The sequence below is a fragment of the Sus scrofa genome, chromosome 8 (assembly GCF_054392235.1).
Source record: "Sus scrofa isolate SSC_HxYL_T2T_F1_AM1 chromosome 8, Sscrofa_HxYL_maternal_Yorkshire_Landrace_v2.0, whole genome shotgun sequence".
NCBI classification, from domain to species: Eukaryota; Metazoa; Chordata; class Mammalia; order Artiodactyla; family Suidae; genus Sus; species Sus scrofa.
The window spans coordinates 53,194,279-53,212,600 of record NC_139390.1 but is presented as its reverse complement, the minus strand read 5'-3'; the positions used below and the strand labels follow the sequence as shown (position 1 = coordinate 53,212,600).

The window sequence follows — 18,322 nt, the reverse complement described above, 5'->3', positions numbered from 1 at the left end:
CCACAGGTACAGGCCTAAAAAGCCAAAAAAAAAAAAAACCCCAAAACAAAACTGAATGATAGAGAAGGGGGGGGAATGGGTGCAGAAAATGGGCACATCTGGACTTAGATATAAACAAATTGCTCCTTTTCTTTTTCTCCCTCTCCCCACCCCCCATGCTCTTTCAAATAAATCTATGCCTTCCTGCTGGAATATAGCCCAAAAATGCCCTCTTTCCAGGAATTTGTTAACAATGTTTCCAGGCACTTCCTTGCCCATTCTCACCACATCCCGTGTCCATGTTGACCACCTGCAGGTGCTAACAGGACTTTAGTTCCCAGGCTAACTCTCTCTTCCTGACCATCCATTTCAGGTTGCTCTAATGACTCTACCATCTTGTCTCTCCTTTTTTCCCCTCCTTTCTTTTATATAAAAAACTCCAATAAATTTGCTCACTGTTTCTCCTTGGAAACATTCTGCCTCACCCAAAACCAAGCACTTTTTCTAAGATCCATCTTAAGCCCGACATTCTTGTCATTATCTTAAAATCATCGACTCAAGTCTTTCAGTCTGTCCCTGAAAATTATATCTTCTCTCTAAGCCCTTGCAGAACTGAGGGTTAGCAACCAAGTCCTCTTAAATCTTCCTGAGCTGAATTTGAGATATCAGGGCCCAGTTACATAATGTTTGTTCTCCTTTGATGTATAAAATGTTAATAATTCATATATCTGTTCAACAATCTTGGAGTGACCACTGCATGACAGGCTTTGTTCTAAGAACAAGGGGCATTGAACAAAACAGAGCCCTGTTCTCATGCAGAGAGAAAAGAGATACAGATGACAAACAGGTGAACGAACATGTAAGTACTATGATGAAATATAAAGCAAAGTCAGGGAAGAATGACTGGTTAGGTGATGCTTGAATAAAAATATGAAAAAAGGAAGGAGGGAGTCCTGCCGACATTTGTGGGAAGAGAGAACAGCAAAGCATAGACAACTCAGGAGCTTGCCCCACTGTGGCTGGAACTGAGTCAGTGGCGGGGGTGTGGCAACAACAGTCAGGACTGATCTGGTAGGAAGCAGAAATGGTTTGGGATACTATAGATAGAGGGGAATCCATTAGAGACTCCTGGAACAGAGACCTGATGCAGACGGACTTTTTTTTTTTTCCATTTAAAAATATCTTTTAATTTGATTTGGGGTTTTTTAAATTTTTATTTATTTATTTATTTATTTATTTTATTACTCAATGAATTTTTTACATTTATAGTTGTACAATGATCATCACAACAGATACTGACTCACAGACTTTGAAAAACTTATGATTTCCGAAAGAGACAGGTTGGGGGGTGGGGGGATGTGCTGGGGGATGTGGGATGGAAATCCTATAAAATTGGATTATGATGATCATTGTATAGATGGACTTTTCTTTAGGGAGAAAAAAATTTAAGCAGAGTTGAGATACAAATTCCAAATCTTACCAGACTATGCTGAGATAGCCTAACATTTTGGAGGCTCACTTTCTTCCTTTAAACATGGAGATAAAAAAGACAATTATCATATATTATCACTTATATGTGGAATCTAAAGTGCGATACAAATGAACTTATTTACAAAACAGACTTAGACTTTGCAAATGAACTTATGGTTACCAAAGGGAACAGGTCAGGGGAGGGATGGACTGAGGGTTTAGGATTGATATACGCACACTGAGGTATATGGAATGACCGGCCAACAGGGACCTGCTGTATAACAGAGGGAACTCTACCCAATATTTTGTGATAATCTATATAGAAAAAGAATCTGAAAAACAATTGGATGTATGTATATGTATAAGTGATTCACTTTGTTGTATGCCTGAAATTAACACAACATTGCAAATCAGGTCTATTTCAATAAAATTTTTAAAAATGAAAAAGAAGAGGGTGTAGTAATAACTGCTTTGTCAACCCAAGAAAATTAAATAGGGATTTATCAGAATGCCTAACATGTGAAAGTACTAACCCATATGTCATTTGTGTTCATCAATATCGGCTTTACTTCTTTCCTTAATAATGCTTTTCTTGGGATCACACTAAACACCTTGGATGGACACCTTGGATGGATGCCAAAGATACATTATGCTGTATACATGTACTCTTGAGTCATCTTAAGCAAAACTCCAAAATACTTGGATTTAAGGGGAAGCTACAAAACCAGGTATGATTCTTTTTGTGAATAGTGACTTGACTTGTTTTATAAGATGTTAGAGGCACAATTCATGGCTTTAAGTATTTTTTATTGTAAATGAATTCATGAACATGTCTTAAGGGAAACAGACATGCAGAATCTTTGTCTTGTTCTCACTGATTAATTCTTAAGTGGACTTTTCTTCAAGACATTATGTAAAATGTCTTAACCCTTTGAAGAGTTTTTTGGCAGAAATTTGAACCCAGGGAAAAAGGAGATTATTATGTACAAAATCATAATTTGAATTCTTTTATATCACTTTTTTTTCCACTTTTTATGGCTACACCTCATGTTATATGGAAGATCCCAGGCTAGGGGTAGAATCAGAGCTATAACTGCCAGCCTAAGCCACACCCACAGCAACGTGGGATTGGAGCCAAATCTGTGACCTACACCACAGCTCAGGCAACCCAGATCCCCAATCCACTGAGTGAAGCCAGGGATCGAAACCACATCCTCATGGATACTACTCAGATTTGTTTCCACTGACCCATGATGGGAACTCTACCTTATTATTATTTTTTAAATTGAAACTCAAAGTTTCAGTAGTTTTTTAAAATCACATTGTAAGATGACCTTCATATAATGGAAACTTGTTTGACATTTTCTAAAATTATTTTTCAGTAAACAAAAACAGAACATCAATCTAAACCTAACGTGAGAGGACAGATGGTGAGGGGTGTATAGGGAAACCTTGCCCTCCCACTTGGTGGTGATGCCAGAGCCCAAGGAGCAAGGCACTGGGGGGAGCAGGAGCAGCCCCAAGGCATGAGCCTCTGAGGCAAAGGACAGATGGGGTGGCGCCCATCGCTGTGTCAGCCTCATACCTGATCACCCCCGTCTATAATGAAGCGGGGGGGGGGGGGTAAAATCATTCCCCCCCATTCTTTGTTGCCAGGACATCATCCCCATGAGTCTCTCCAGAGAACGTTTTCTCTTAGCTAGGCAACCCCAGCTGTGTCCGGGAGTCCGGGGAAGCAGGATGAAACCACGTCATCCTGTGGCTTATAAAGATCTGAAAAATCAATTCAGTGCTGTCATCCCCCATTTAAAATCCTGAAGCTCCCAGGAATGCGTGTCCTCTACTTCATACTCATCCTACAATAAATAGGAAGCAGTAAGAGGGTGGGTTTCTCCTCCCGGATCGTCTGGGGGCGGTGCCCCAGCTCCCTCCGAGGAAGATGGATTAAGGTTGGTCCTATGATGCGGAGGCTGCATCTTCCTCCTCTCCTGTTAGCTTAGCTAATGTCCAGCTCACGGTGGCTCTGCCCTGGTGTAGGACACCCCTGCTCCTAGGAAGCACACCCCTCCTGCTGGATCTCTGCCCGCTCTGCTCCAGCAACATTGCTCCAATTTTTTAACTGTTAAACTTCTCCCCCTTGCCTGGAGCATCTACCTTAAAACTTTAAGTCTCCTTAAATCTTTGAAACTGAAACCTTCCCATTTCTTACTAGCAAATTAAAAGCTTACTTGACAAATAGATTAGAAGTCTGCAGAGATCCTGCACAGCACAGCCCAATTGATGTTTTACCTGCACACCTTTCTGCCTCTGCCCTGTCCCTGATGCCACCCAGGCTGCCCTTCCTGGTGGGCTCATCACTGAGTTCCCCCATGTCCCCCAGCATCCCCTGAATGTGGATATATGGATTTTTTTTTTTTTTACTTGCATGATAAGGTTTTTTCATGGGATGGTTGACTTTAGGAAGGAGAGTTTGTCTGGATGCCTAACCTAATCACATGAAAAAAAGCTGAGATTTTTTCCCTGGCTGGTGGCAGAAGGCACAGTTAGAGATTGAAATCCTGAGAAGGTTGCAGTGAGCATTGCCAACTAGAAGACAGCCCCTTGGTAAGGGACGCGAGCTGTTAGCAGCTGAGAGCAACCCCACTGACAGTCTTCAAAGAACATGAACCTCAGTCCCACAACCACCAGGACTAAACTTTGTTGACAAAAAGCATAAAGCTCAGAGTGGACTTTCCTCTGGAGCCTCCAGACCAGCCAGGCTGGCACCTGGTTACAACCTTGTGGTACCTTAGGAAAACCCAGTCAATGGGAAGAGCTGAGAAATAGTAATGGGTATTTTGAGCTACTACGTGTGTGGCCATTTGTCACACAGAAATAGAAGACAAATACACTATAATTAATCTCCAAAATATATAAACAGTTTATGCAGCTCTATGTCAAAAATCAAACAACTTAAAAAAATGGGCAGATCTAAATAGGCATATCTCCAAAGAAGACAGACAGATGGCCAACGGGCACATGAAAAGATGCTCAATATCACTAATTATTAGAGAAATACAAATCAAAACTACAATGAGGTACCAACTCACACCAGTCAGAATGGCCTTTATCAGAAATTCTACAAACAATAAATGCTGGAGCGGGTGTGGAGAAAAGGGAATCTTCTTACACTGTTGGTGGGAACGTAAGCTGGTGCAACAACTATGAAAAATGTTCCTTTAAAAACTAAATATAGAAATTCCATATGATCCAGCAATCCTACTTCTAGGCCTCTATCTGGAGGAAACCATAATTTGAAAAGATACATGCATCCCCAATATTAATCGAAACCTAATTTACAATGGCTAAGACATGGTAGCTACCTAAATGTTCATCAGTGGATGAATGGATAAAGAAGATGTGGTACATATATAAAGTGGAATACTACTCAGCCAGAAAAATGAAATAATGCCATTTGCAGCAACATGGATGGACCTAGAGATTATCAATACTAAGTAAGTCAGACAAAAATAAATGTGATATGTCACTTATACGTGGAATCTAATTTTTTAAATGATACAAATGAACTTATTTACAAATCAGAGATAGAATCACAGATTTTAGAAACAAACTTATGGTTACCATAGGGGAGGGATAAATTTGTTTGTGATTAATATATACACACTACTATATGTAAAATACCAACAAGGACATACTGTATAGCACGGGGAACTCTAATCAGTATTTTGCAGTAACCTATATGGGAAAGAATCTGAAAAAGAGTGAATACATGTATATGTGTAACTGGTTCACTCTGCAGTACACCTGACACTAACACAACTTTGTAAAGCAATCTAGTCCAATAAAATATGTAAAAAGTAAAAGGAAACAAATACACTCTAAATTTATTTTTAACCTCTTTTTAGGAATCGTTTTATCAATTTGTTCCCTGTCTTCATACTCTCCTTGCTGGCTTATTTATACTGTCATTATTACCATCATCACCACCAACACTACCTTTCTAAGAGTGAATGAATATACCAGACACTGTATTTAAATACCTCAAATAGATTATTTTAGTTAAAATTTTGTAAAAGCTGGAGTTCCCGTCGTGGTGCAGTGGTTAACGAATCCGACTAGGAACCATGAGGTCGCGGGTTCGGTCCCTGCCCTTGCTCAGTGGGTTAACGATCCGGCGTTGCCGTGAGCTGTGGTGTAGGTTGCAGACTCGGCTCGGATCCCACGTTGCTGTGGCTCTGGCGTAGGCCGGTGGCTACAGCTCCGATTCAACCCCTAGCCTGGGAACCTCCATATGCCGCGGAAGCGGCCCAAGAGATAGCAACAACAACAACAACAACAACAAAAAGACCAAAAGACAAAAAAAAAAAAAAAAAAAAAAAAGATTTTGTAAAAGCCAAGGATCTTGTAAAAATGCACATGGCAGGTCTGTGGGTCTGGGTTGGTGCTTGTGTTCTAACACGTTCCCAGGGGTTGCCTCAAAGTTGTATTTGTGGATCTAATTCAGGAAATTCAACTAGCATGTATAGTTGCATGACTATCCCTATTGAAATGGATAATTCCTCTTTGGCCGCATTCTTATAAATTAGATAATGATCATCAAGTGGTATTGCCTTGAATTTGAATATTTACATACTCAGCCTGGTGTTTCTCAAAATGTAACCTAAGGGAGGAAATGTCACCTGGGGATGGAGAAGGGGGATGGAATGCAACCTGAGGAAAATAACCTGGTCCTTTGATTCCTGAATTTCATCTCTACTCTTGAGATCAGAACCTTTGGAGGCAGAGCCCAAGAACATGTATTTTTAAAATTTAATTTAATTGGAGTATAGTTGACTTACAATGTTGTATTAGTTTTAGGTGTATAGCAGAGTGAATCAGTCATACATATACATATATCCATCCCTTTTTCTCATATAGATTATTACAAACTATTGAGTAGATTTTCCTGTGCTACAGTAGGTATCTTGTTAACCACCTATTTTCTACAGTAGCGTGTATATGTATTATTCCCATCCTCCCAGGTCTAATAAAAAATGATACAAAAGAATTTATTTAAAAAAAAACAGAAATAAACTCACAGATTTCAAAACAGTCTTTTGGTTACTATAGGTGAAATCATTGGGGAGATGGAAGAAGAACATATGTTTTTAATAAGCTCTTCAGATGAGACTTATCTTACCCAAAAGCAGGGTTTCTCAACCCCAGCACTGCTGACTTTGGATGGATTAATTCTTTCTTCGTTAAGAGGCTGTCCTGAGCCCCACTGAATGTTTAATAATGATTCAGGTCTCTACAAAGTAGATGGCAATAACACCCACCCCCCAGGTCATAATAGCAAAAATTGTGGAATTCCCCCTGGGAAGCAAAATCCCCCATTGTGCCAAGGTTCAAAGAGTGTTGATTTAGGCTTTGTCCAGAAAAGACATAACTGAAAGCATGTTTAGCACAGGATTAAGTCACCTTTTTTTCTATAAAAATAGAAGAAATGTATATCCATAAAAAATATGTGATAAAAGTTGTAGCTTGATTTAATGTGTTTGGTTAAAAGTATCTAGATGGACACAAATCATTTTATTATTTATTTGTTTGCTTTTTTTAGGGCTGCACCCTCGGCATATGGAAGTTCCCAGGCTTGGAGTCAAATCAGAGCTACAGCTTCTGGCCTACACCACAGCCACAGCAACTCAGGATCCAAGCTGCACCTGCAGCCTACACCATAGCTCACAGCAAGGCCAGATCCTTAACTGCCGAGACCAGCTCAGCAGAATGGGGCTGAAGAATGGGTGCTATGGAACTTAAGGAAAAAAAGTTAACATAAAACAAGACACAGAGACATTTATCTTAACTAAAGGTGGGAACCGGGGGACTCAAGGTCTCAGGGACCAAGAGCCCCGCCTCAAAAAACCACACTGCTTTTATTGTGCTCTCCAGGATTATGTCAAGCAAAAAGGGGGTTGTAGGTGCAGGGTATAGGGTTTTTTTTTTTATTATTTTAAAAGTCACTTAGCTGGTAAATGGTTAAACTTTTTACTCTAAACTTTAGGCATTTAAGAATCATTAGCATTTGAGTTAGCTATCTATGCATAGCATTTCAAAGAATCCTCACTGTGCTTCTGCAAAAGGCATGCCTACTTGTGGCAACCCTGGGTGCCTAGGTTTGCACCTTGGTTCTCTTTTCTAATGCATATTCTGTTAACGACCACTCATAAACCACTTGGTCATGAGGTTCCTCTTTCTCTTATTCTTTAGAGGACATATCATGCTTGTGCAAATGGCATGCCATTCTGCACAGGTCTGTGCCCTAGACCATTGTATTATATCCACATTCAGCTGACCCAGTGAATAACCCATGCCCTTAGGTCTTTGTTCTTAAGCTTAAGTCATTTACCATCACCTCACCGAGACTGTTTCTCAAGCAGGAAGACAGGACAAAGGAAGGAAGGACAAGATGGAGTTTTCAGCAAAGAGGCTAAGAAAACATTATAAAAACGTCTCGCAACACTTAACCCACTGAACAAGGCCAGGGGTTGAACCCATATTCTCATGTATACTAGTCAGGTTTGTAAACTGCTGAGCCACAACAGAAACTCCCTAATTATTTTATTTCTAAGTATAACGTTTTTCAACCACTGCCTAATTCAGCTTTAACTTTGCAATAATTGTCTTTTTAATTTGTGTGGTTCTGGTTAATATTTATGACTTCATAAGTCTGAGCAGTTCTACTTTTCAAAACAGTAACTGTGTGTGATAAAAGCTATAGAAATGTTTAAAGAAAAAAAACTTGCCCTCAAAATTTCTCATTAATAGTAAAATACTTTCTTCAAGCCCTTTCCATTTTTTTCCAACCAGTTTAGTGGTTCTTTTCTTCTGTCAATATCTCTGCTGAAGAACATGGCACCCTTGACTCTCCACAAATGAAACACATCAATAAAAAAATCTGATTGTGAAGCTTTCTAGGATCTGTGTAAATCCCCATCTATTACATGACTATGTGTGTGTTTTCAGTGAGGAAACATTTATTCTGATTACCATGCTTCTGTATTACCCATTATTAATGCCTCCATTGAATTTATAGTTTATGTTGAAGTTTATTCTTAAGGCAACCTAGCAACTAAACCAAGTGTGTGTCGAGGTAACTTCAGCTAGTGATTGTGCTATCCTTACAAGACTCAACCTCTTCCTTTCCACCTGAGCATTTTAGACATAATTTTAAGCTTAAAATCATCTACATTGTCATTTTAAGTGTGTACACAATGACTCCCTGACCACTGATCTGTAGTAAATGGTGACCCAGTGTGAGAGGTAAGTGCAGTTACTCATTTAAAATCAAGTCTCTCCCTTGGTTGAACATTTAGTCCATTTACATTTATGGCCGTTATTGATATGTAGGTTCTTATTGTCATTTTTTTCATTGTTTTCATAGGTATTTTTGTTCCTTTCTTCTTTTGTGCTTTTCTCTTATGATTTAATGATTCCTTTTTTCTTTTGTGTGTATCTATTAGAAGTTCTGATAAAGAAGATGTGGCATTTATATATATGTACACACACAATGTTATTTCACTCAGCCATGAAATAGAATAAATTTTGCCACTTGCAGCAATGTGGATAAACTTGGAGGGCTTATGCTAAGCGAAGTAAGTCAGGCAGAAAAAGACAAATATTGTATGACATCACTTATATGCAAAATCTAAAAAATATGGGAATTCCCATTGTGGCCCAGTGGTTAACAAATCCGACTAGAAACCATGAGGTTGTGGGTTCCATCCCTGGCCTCATTCAGTGGGTTAAAGACCCGGCATTGCTGTGAGCTGTGGTGTAGGTTGCAGACACGGCTCAGATCTGGCATTGCTCTGGCTCTGGCATAGGCTGGCGGCTACAGCTCTGATTACACCCCTAACCTGGGAACCTCCATATGCCCCGGGTGCGGCCCTAGAAAAGACAAAAAAATACAAAAAAAAATTAAAAAATACAACAAAGTAGTAAATATAACAAAATGAAGCAGACTCACAGGTACAGACAACAAACTAGTGTGTATTGGGGGGGCAGTATAGGGGTAGGGGAGTGAGAGATACACACTACTATGCATAAAATTAATAACCGCAGGAATGTATTATATAGCACAGAGAATAGAGCCAGCATTTTATAATAAGTATTCATGGAATATAACCTTTAAAAATTATGAATCACTATGTTGTACACCTGAAGCTTAAATAAAATTGTACATCAACTATACCTCAAAAAGAAAAGCAGAAAAAACTTAAGTCTATTCTAGCTACTGCTAATTTCTCAAATCCAGAGGCCATTCTGAAAGAAGTGGTTTACTGAGCAGGTTTTAGTCATTCTGTTAAAGTTGGCCTGCTCATTTGTGCTCACGTCTGTACTTAGCATTTATTTGGAAGAACAGGGTGGAGGAGTAGAGTTAGATGTGGTCTTCAGAATGAATAGACATGGGTTTGGCTCTAACTGTGTGGCACCACTTTGCCAAATAACTTCAATTCTCTACATCGTAGTTTCCTTGTTTGAAAAAGGGGATGAGCTAGCCTTGTAGGTTTCTTGAGAAGATAAAATACAGTAAACTGTGTTAAATGATTAGGATAGGATCTCATTGCTTATCTAGTCACTTACAATAGAGCATGATAATATGAGAAAAAAGAATCTATACATGTATGTGTAACTGGGTCACCATGCTGTACAGTAGAAAATTGACAGAACACTCTAAACCAACAGTAATGAAAAAAAATTAAAATCATTATAGGACTAGGTCCATGGAAAGTATTCAATTTATATAATTAATTATAGTGTTTATCTTCTCCTGATCTATTGCTTATCTGGCTATTTTTTTTCCTTAATCATAGGGGTAGATTATGTAGGCATGACTACATCACAAATTTGTTCATATTAATTCTTAAATATAGGTATATTTAATACACATGTTTTATATATATATGTACACACACACATAGATATGCCCAATCTATAAATTTATATATAAGTCACTTGTTAAAATATTCTGGCCTGCTTTTTAAAAAGTATAATGGAAGAACCGTCTCTATAATGGCCTTTTGCTAACTGAGGGAAAAGAAGCCTTATTAGCTTGACTTTTCATGTAGCATGCAGTTTAAGATACATATTCACACTAAATGTTTTCTGCATTACTGTAGGCACCAAGATGTCCAGATATTTAAGATGCAGAAATTTAATGTCAGTTGAAGAACTAATAGCCTAGTGAAAAAGTATAGGAAATTTTCCTACTATTGCTACAGGCAGAGTAATTATTGACTTTTTAAGTTCTTACTTTGCTACCTGTCTGCCCAAACTCAAACTGAAGAAACAAGACTCGATTTGTTTTTGTAGAATTTTCAGAGACTCCCTACAAAGTGCAAAAGGTTATGCTGAATAACTCTCCGTAATCAGCCTTGTGCTGAAGATGACTCACTCCATCTTTGACATTCACTCAAGCACCTACAAAGCAATAATTACCAATGTGTTACCGAAGGAAAGAGTTGGAAAGTACTGCAGCATTGTACTAATAACATATTTCAAAAATTTTTCCCCTGACATTTTAGATTCAAGGCAAATGACTGACCTTCCTTGCTTGCAGCACTTTGCCGATTTTGTTTTTCCCTCCAACTTGGAGAACTACCTATATTTCTAACTAGTTTGAACTGTATTTGTGATATGCTCGTATTTGTGTGATGCAGCCGGTTCAAGGTGTCTCTTAAGTAACTCAGTAAATTTTTGTTCCTAAGTATTCTTTTCCACAGGAAAGGTAGAAACACTTTCGAGTGAGCATTAAGGCTTTTTTCAAGTTTTTCCCACACCTTTGTAAAATTTCAGTTTGAGGTATAAATGACACAACATTGTGAGGTATTTACAGTGTGTATCATGAGGCTTTAATAGACTCTGTGGAAGGGTTCCCCCATCAGGTTAATTAACACATCCATCTCCTTCTGTCTATGAGTTTGTTTCTTTTCTGTAGATAGTTTCATTTGTGCCATATTTTAGACCCCACATTGAAGTGATATCATATGGTATTTTTCTTTCTCTTTCTGACTTACTTCACTTAGTATGAGAGTCTCTAGTTGCATCCATGTTGCTGCAAATGGCATTATTTTGTTCTTTTATGGCTGAATAGTATTCCATGTCTATATGTACCACATCTTCTTAATCCATTCATCTGTCAATGGACATTTAGGTTGTTTCCATGTCCTGGCTGAGTCTGATTTGTTTCCACTGTGCCACGACAGGAACTCCTATGTCTTGGCTATTTTGAATAGTGCTGCAATGAACATAGAGGTGCATAAGAAACAAATTTTGTAATACTAACTTGAGGGAACAGATAACATCACTTAATCTGTAGATGAGGACATACTGGAACAAGGGAGCAGGAAAAAAGGCTAGTGTAACCTTTGGTGTCACTTTGTAGGGAGTCTGAAAATTCTACAAAAACAAATCGAGTCTTGTTTCTTTGGTTTGTTTGGGCAGACAGGTAGCAAAGTAAGAACTTTGGGTCAAAAATAGCAAGGTTGGGCTGAACACACTGCACTGTTTTCTCTGCTGATAACTAGGTAGAACCAAAATCAATTAGATTTGCATTGGTTATAGGCATGAACTTTCCTCTGTCATGGAAAGTTGACTTTCCTTCCCAGTAGAAATGAGTGGAATTTCTAAGAAGGACACATAGAACTAGGCAGACTCCAGCACTGACAGGTGGTTCCCCCTCCCAACCCCGAGGTGAGAGATTTAACTTCCACATCTCAGCTTCCTGATCTGAAAACACACATCAGCATGTACCCTGAAGGAGTTTCAGGGGAGTTAAATGAGATAATAAAAATTGTACATCATCATGCTTGGCCTGTAGTAATTGTTATGTTTACCACCAGTAATAACAATCTACGTATTGACTGGAGTTACAGGTTAGAAAAATCACTGAGAAAAAGGTTGTTTTGTTTTTCCTTTTTTGTCCATCCTGTGGCACATGGAGTTCCTGTGCCAGGGATCAGATCCAGATCTGAGCCATGGTTGCAACCTGTGCCACAGCTGTGGCAATGCCAGATCCTTAACCCACTGTGCCAGCCCAGGGATCAAACCCACAGGGTACCGCCAATCCCATTGCGCCACATTGGGAACTCCAAGAAAAAGTCTTTTTTTTTACATATAAATAAAATCTGCAATGTTTTTATAGCAGATGCAAAAAGATAAAGAAAACTGATATTTCATAAATCCATAGCTTGGAAAAAAGATTACACAATACCAAAGGATTTCTTTTTGTTATCAAAAGATAAGTCATCCATCCAGCTCAAAAAATGAAGCAAATGTTTGTCTGTTGAGAGCATGTTCTGTTATTAGATATGTAATCTATGCTGTGTTTCTGTGACTGGGTGAAGGGTTGCCATGCAGTCACGTGCAGGGACAGAGCTTTCTCCCTTATTTGGGGGACAGGTGGTTCCACAGGCAGCCAGGACCCAGGTGTGGTGGGTGGTCTGCCAGTGGGCAGCAGTGGGCAGTGAGAGGGGAACAGGCTGACAAGCCTGGGAAGGCAGCTTCTTCAAGGGCCTGTGATGTGAGCACAGATAAACCAGTTCCTTTGGAATGGCAGCATAGAGGGAGGTAAGGAAGTCAGATGCAACCCTGGCCTGGTGAATTTGAACCTGCCTCTTAGATGTAAGGTTTGTGGTTGGAAGTCAAAAATCTGTGCTTGGAAATCAATACAGTTGTGGTTAATTTTATTTCAAAGTGGTTTTGAAAATCCCCTTTTTTCTCATCTCTGCTAAGAAGAACCAAGCAAAAGATCATCAGGCACAATTTTGTCCGTTGTGCTTTTCAATTCTTGTTTGGGGTTTGGGTTGTTGTTATTTTTTAACAAAGGGGAGCATGTCCCTCTGAGAGTGATGGAGCCAGTGGGATTGTGATGGGAACATACCCATGATAGCCTGTTCTGGCAGCTAAGCTTTGAAAATGAACCAGTAGGGAAGGCCAGCAGCTCAGAAGAAAAGGTGCAGGGCCCAGGGCTCCACGCTACCTCTTTATCCCCCTTAAGCCTGACGTACCTGATGAGCTTGCATTTCTAAACTTCAGATCTTTTCCTTTACCTCAGAGGTTCATTTTAGAACATGCTAGACCCGTAATCAGATTGGATTGGACATTCAAATAAAGATATTTCTGGAGACGCCATGACCAGCCATTTATATTCTATTTTAATATTTTTGCTAAATGCTCAGAACTTTAGAAGTGTAGAGAAAGCATACATGTAGGGTGAGAAGGATGAAGACAGATGAGATCCTCTCCTTCCATTCATATAAACATCACCAGGCTTCTGAGTCTCATTTTCCCCCAAAGTTATCTTAGTTTTTCCTGGATGACATCCTCTGTACCTGTTTTTCCTTTAGTTTCTCCAGGTGAGAAAAGAAACCATACGAGGAATGCCTAGATGATTTCTAGGTGTCGCCACACCTCTAGTTTAAAAATCTCGTCTTCTGGGAGTTCCTGTTGTGGCTCAGTGGTAACAAATCCAACTAGTATCCATGAGGATGAGGATTCAATCCCTGGCCTTGCTCAGTGGGTTAAGGATCCGGCATGCCATTAACTGTGATGTGGGTCACAGACATGGCTTGGATCTGGTGTGGCTATGGCCATGGCTGTGGTGTAGGCTGGCAGCTACAGCTACAATTCGACCTCTAGCCTGGGAATTTCCATATGCTGCAGATGAGGCCCTGAAAAGACAAAAGAAAAAAAAATAATCTCGTCTTCCTTTATATACCATTTAGGAGTATTTTATTTTTTTATAACTTGTCAAGAAATTGCTGGAGCTTGACTCTTATTAATGATTGCGTACTCATGTGAGAACTCAGTGATAATCATCAAAAGAAACTCACCACCTAAATTAAAGCAAAAAGCAGTCCTAAACCTATCATTCAGGATGCAGAACATAGGGAGGGAAAATCCTTCTGGGAAATCTATTGCAGATCTCCCTTCTCCATCACCATCACTGTCACCACCTGGGTCCACTGCACGTCTCTTACCTGCAACAGGAAATGAGGCTCTGGGCACACAGTCAGCAGTAGGGCACAAGAGCAGCAAGGCAGCGGCTGTCTTTAATAGTGACTGAAAGTCCTAAATTCTGTCCTCAATTCTATCAAGAAGTAGCTGTGCAATTGAGCAAAGTCTTCCCTATACACTGCAGTCTCCTCTGCTGTGTCTCTTAATATAAAAACGCTTTCCTATCTACTCCTAGATTTTATGGGGATCAATGAAATGATATGTAAAAATGTACAAAACCATGAAGTTGCGTATAAATAAATAGTATCTCTTCTAACCCCTTATCTGAGAAGTAAATTAGACTGGAGAAGACTTTATATTATGCAATAAATAAAATCAATAGGATGTCCTATGAATAATATTATTTTCCTAGTTTTAATTACCCATCTCAATTGCTCCTAATATACCAGCTTAAAATTATGACTGCAGAGCTGTGGGATATTCCATGAATATTAATATATTAAGTTATTTCAGAATAGCCGGCTAGCTCCAAATGTTGTTATTGTATGCAATGAAAGTAGTCTTTGGTTCCACATCTGAGACAGTGGTCTTTAACAGGGACTCACCAAAAAAAAAACCTGCATACATATTCATGTATACATTTACTACAAACTTTACTGATATGGACATTCTGCAGCATACAATTTATAAGTAATAATAAAATATGCACTATTTTATTATAAATTCCATATAGTTGATTGATCATCATAGAATGCTATAATAAATTTTTGTGATGTGTTACATCTACAGCCAACCATGGCTGCAATTGATAGATGAGTGTTGTTCCAACAAAAATGCTGGTTGATGCTTTTGTTTTATTTGACAGTAAGATGAAAGTGAAACATCAAAATTGTATGCTGGAATGTCATGCCCTTATCACTGGTCGGTGATGAATCTTTTCTTTGGTAAATTAGATAATAGTCTTCAAATACTAGAAGAATAGAGCCTTCGTTTTTTATGTTATTTAAACTAAAATGGCTCCAGACAAGACATACTTTTAAATGTAATCGCTATCATTAACATTTTCTCTGCAATCTTAAATCTAACAATCAAAGAAACGATACACCTTGATTTTGTAGCATTTGCTGATTTCAGTGGTTACCCTCACAGTGACTGAGATCTGGCTGCCAACATGACCTCATTAAGCACAGAGCTGGAATGGGAGGCAGTGTGACAAACACTCTTCTGTGGTATTTCCACCATGTGGGTGTAATAGACATTAGTAACCTCAAGAGCCAAGCGATAGTAAGACATACTAAAAAATGAAATAATGAGGCTGAGTGTTCATTATTTTTGCCTTATTATAACTTATTGAATTGTGACTTTATGTAATTTAACTTCTCAATAACATCTGTGATTAACAACTGGCCACAGTATTCCTGATGCTTTTTTTTTTTAATAAATTATATTGGAGTATTGTTGTCTTACAAAGTTGTATGGTTTCAGGTGTACAACAAAGTGAATCAGTTATACATATACATACATTTGGCTCTCATGATCCAGTACAAACCGGTTCCACCATGCTATTGGTCTCGGTTACTGTGCCACAATGACAGCCTGTCACAAAGTGGGAAATGGTTCAAAATAATAAACTCACTCACTTGCTTGCCACTGTGTATAATCTCCATCAGAGATATAAGCTTATAACCCTCCTTGGGTTTTCCATTGATACATTTGCATGGTCCCTGTGCCTGTCACAAAGAACTTGAGACCACAGAGTATTCAGAGAAGGGTGTAGCTTGGGAATTCCCCCAGTCTTAGTGTGTGAATAATTTTCACAACAAAGGTAAATTTTCTCAGAATGAAAAATGGTGATGGGAGATATTTTCCTCTGCCTTTCTAGGTTCTTTTGGCTGGTCTATAAATCAGATTGATATAAAACAGATGTCCAGGAGAAAAACTAAAGTCAGTTGAGAGATATGAGACCCAAGGGCAAGTTGGGCATTGAAGGACCATCTCCCTAAGCTAAGGGATGAGTAAGAGCCCTGGGACTTCAAAGGGGGTGGGGGGGTGGTCAGTTCCCAGGAAGAGAAAAGGAGCAGAGGTTTGTAATTAGTTGTTTGCCCTCCGCACAGGTAGTCATTCAGATTAAAGTTACCTCTGGCCATGGCTCTCTTTCTGAGCCAGATCTCTTATCTATATTCTTTTAGGTCATTAAGGGCAAGAAAAAAACACTTCCTGACTCTTTTAGGCCTGGTTGATCTTTAGTTTAAAATAATCCTCTTGGAGTTCCCATTGTGGCTCAACAAGTTAAGGACCCAAACATAGTCTCCATGAAGATGTGAGTGTGATCCCTGGTTAAGGATCTGGCGTTGCTGCAAGCTGCAGCATAGGATGCAGATGTGCCTAGAAATCCTGTGTTTCTGTGACTGTTGCATAGGCTGGCAGCTGCAACTCCTATTCAAACCCTAGCCCAGGAACTTCCATGTGCCACAGGTGCGGCAGCCATAAAAAGTTAAAAAAAAAACAAAAACAACTGTTGAAGGAGAACAATTTGGGGATGCTCACTATGAACCCCTTCCATGGTTCACCATGACATAGATGCCACTGTTTTCCAAAGAATGAGTAAACAGAGAAAGCTTTTTGATTTTTTTCCTCTGTGCTTTAACCTCAGTTCTTAGTGTGATCAAACAAGCATTTTAGCCACTGAAAATGTTTTAAGGGACTCTGCCTGTGCTTTCTACCCTCTAACATATTCCTCCTATATTACTTATCTTACTAAATTTCACTCCCATCCACCAGCTATCTAAGCAAGAAACCTGCATGTAATTCCAGGTCCTTTTTTCCCACATTTTCACAGCTTATAAATTGCCACACCTAGCTTTTCTTCTTCCTAAAGGGCATTACCATTTGTTACAGTCTGAAGTGCTGGAGCAATATCAAGACCAAGGAGGCCCTAAGTAACTCTTTCAAAGAACTTCTGCTTCAAGGCTTTACTCACACACAGACCAAAACAGAGAAGGAAGTGAATGGGTCTCTTTCTTGTGGTGGGGGTGGGGGTGGGGGTGGGGTAGGGTGAGGCTTGTATATTTAACCTTAGTTGCTTGCACAGGTGTAGACTCAACAAAGGTGTTTATTTCCTCATGAAACTTTTAAAATGACCGATTTTAAAAAAGATGGGGTAATCAGTGTTATATAACTCTATTTTTACAGCTGTATCATCAGAAAACCTTTAAAAACAAATTTCATTATTTTTATCATAGTTGATTTATAATGTTCTGCCAATTTCTGCTGTTCAGCAAAGTGACCCAGTTATACATATATATATATATAATGTATGTATGCATTCTTTTTCTCACATTATCCTCCATCCTGTTCCATCCCAAATGATTGGATATATGTGTGTGCTCTACAGAGGGATCTCATTGTTTATCCACTCCAAATGCAATAGTTTGCATCTACTACGCCCGGACAAAACAAACAAATACAAATTTTAATATATTTTTCTTTAATTTATTTACACACTTAGTACAAACTCTTACAGAATGAGTGATGTCTGGAATGAAGTAACTCATTGCCAGTGTAACAGTCTGACTCACTATTAGAAAGCAGAGCTATGAGGCCTTAATATCAGAGCCTTCCTTTTGGTGAACAATAGCAGGAGAGCAGGTATGTAAACAAGACAGGTACGGGTCTTGAACTCATCTCCTCACAGAGGCCCACCTGGGGCCTCCCTTTTGTCTGTCCTTGGACTTTATTATGGGTAAGAATGAACTGTGACAGTGTACAATGCAGAGAAGAGCTGCATCCTGACTGATGTAGAGAGAAACAGAAACCATAATGTCTTCTTATCTGAGCCTCCTCTTTTACTACATGTATAAAAAAGAAATGTGAA

General features: G+C 39.1%; 1 protein-coding gene across 50 annotated transcripts in view; it reads left to right on the top strand.

Annotated features, from left to right (window-relative positions):
* MARCHF1 (membrane associated ring-CH-type finger 1) overlaps nucleotides 1–18,322 on the top strand; it is an 836,078-nt gene that overhangs the window by 592,754 nt on the left and 225,002 nt on the right. The window contains exon 1 of one of the 50 annotated variants that reach the window (XM_084972234.1): nucleotides 2,050–2,177. The exons of the other annotated variants lie outside the window; for them this stretch is intronic. Within the exon in view, the coding sequence (XP_084828360.1) occupies nucleotides 2,079–2,177 (99 nt within the window). The 5' untranslated portion in view covers nucleotides 2,050–2,078. Of the gene's footprint in view, nucleotides 1–2,049; nucleotides 2,178–18,322 lie in introns of those variants that run through there. 50 annotated transcript variants of the gene reach the window in all.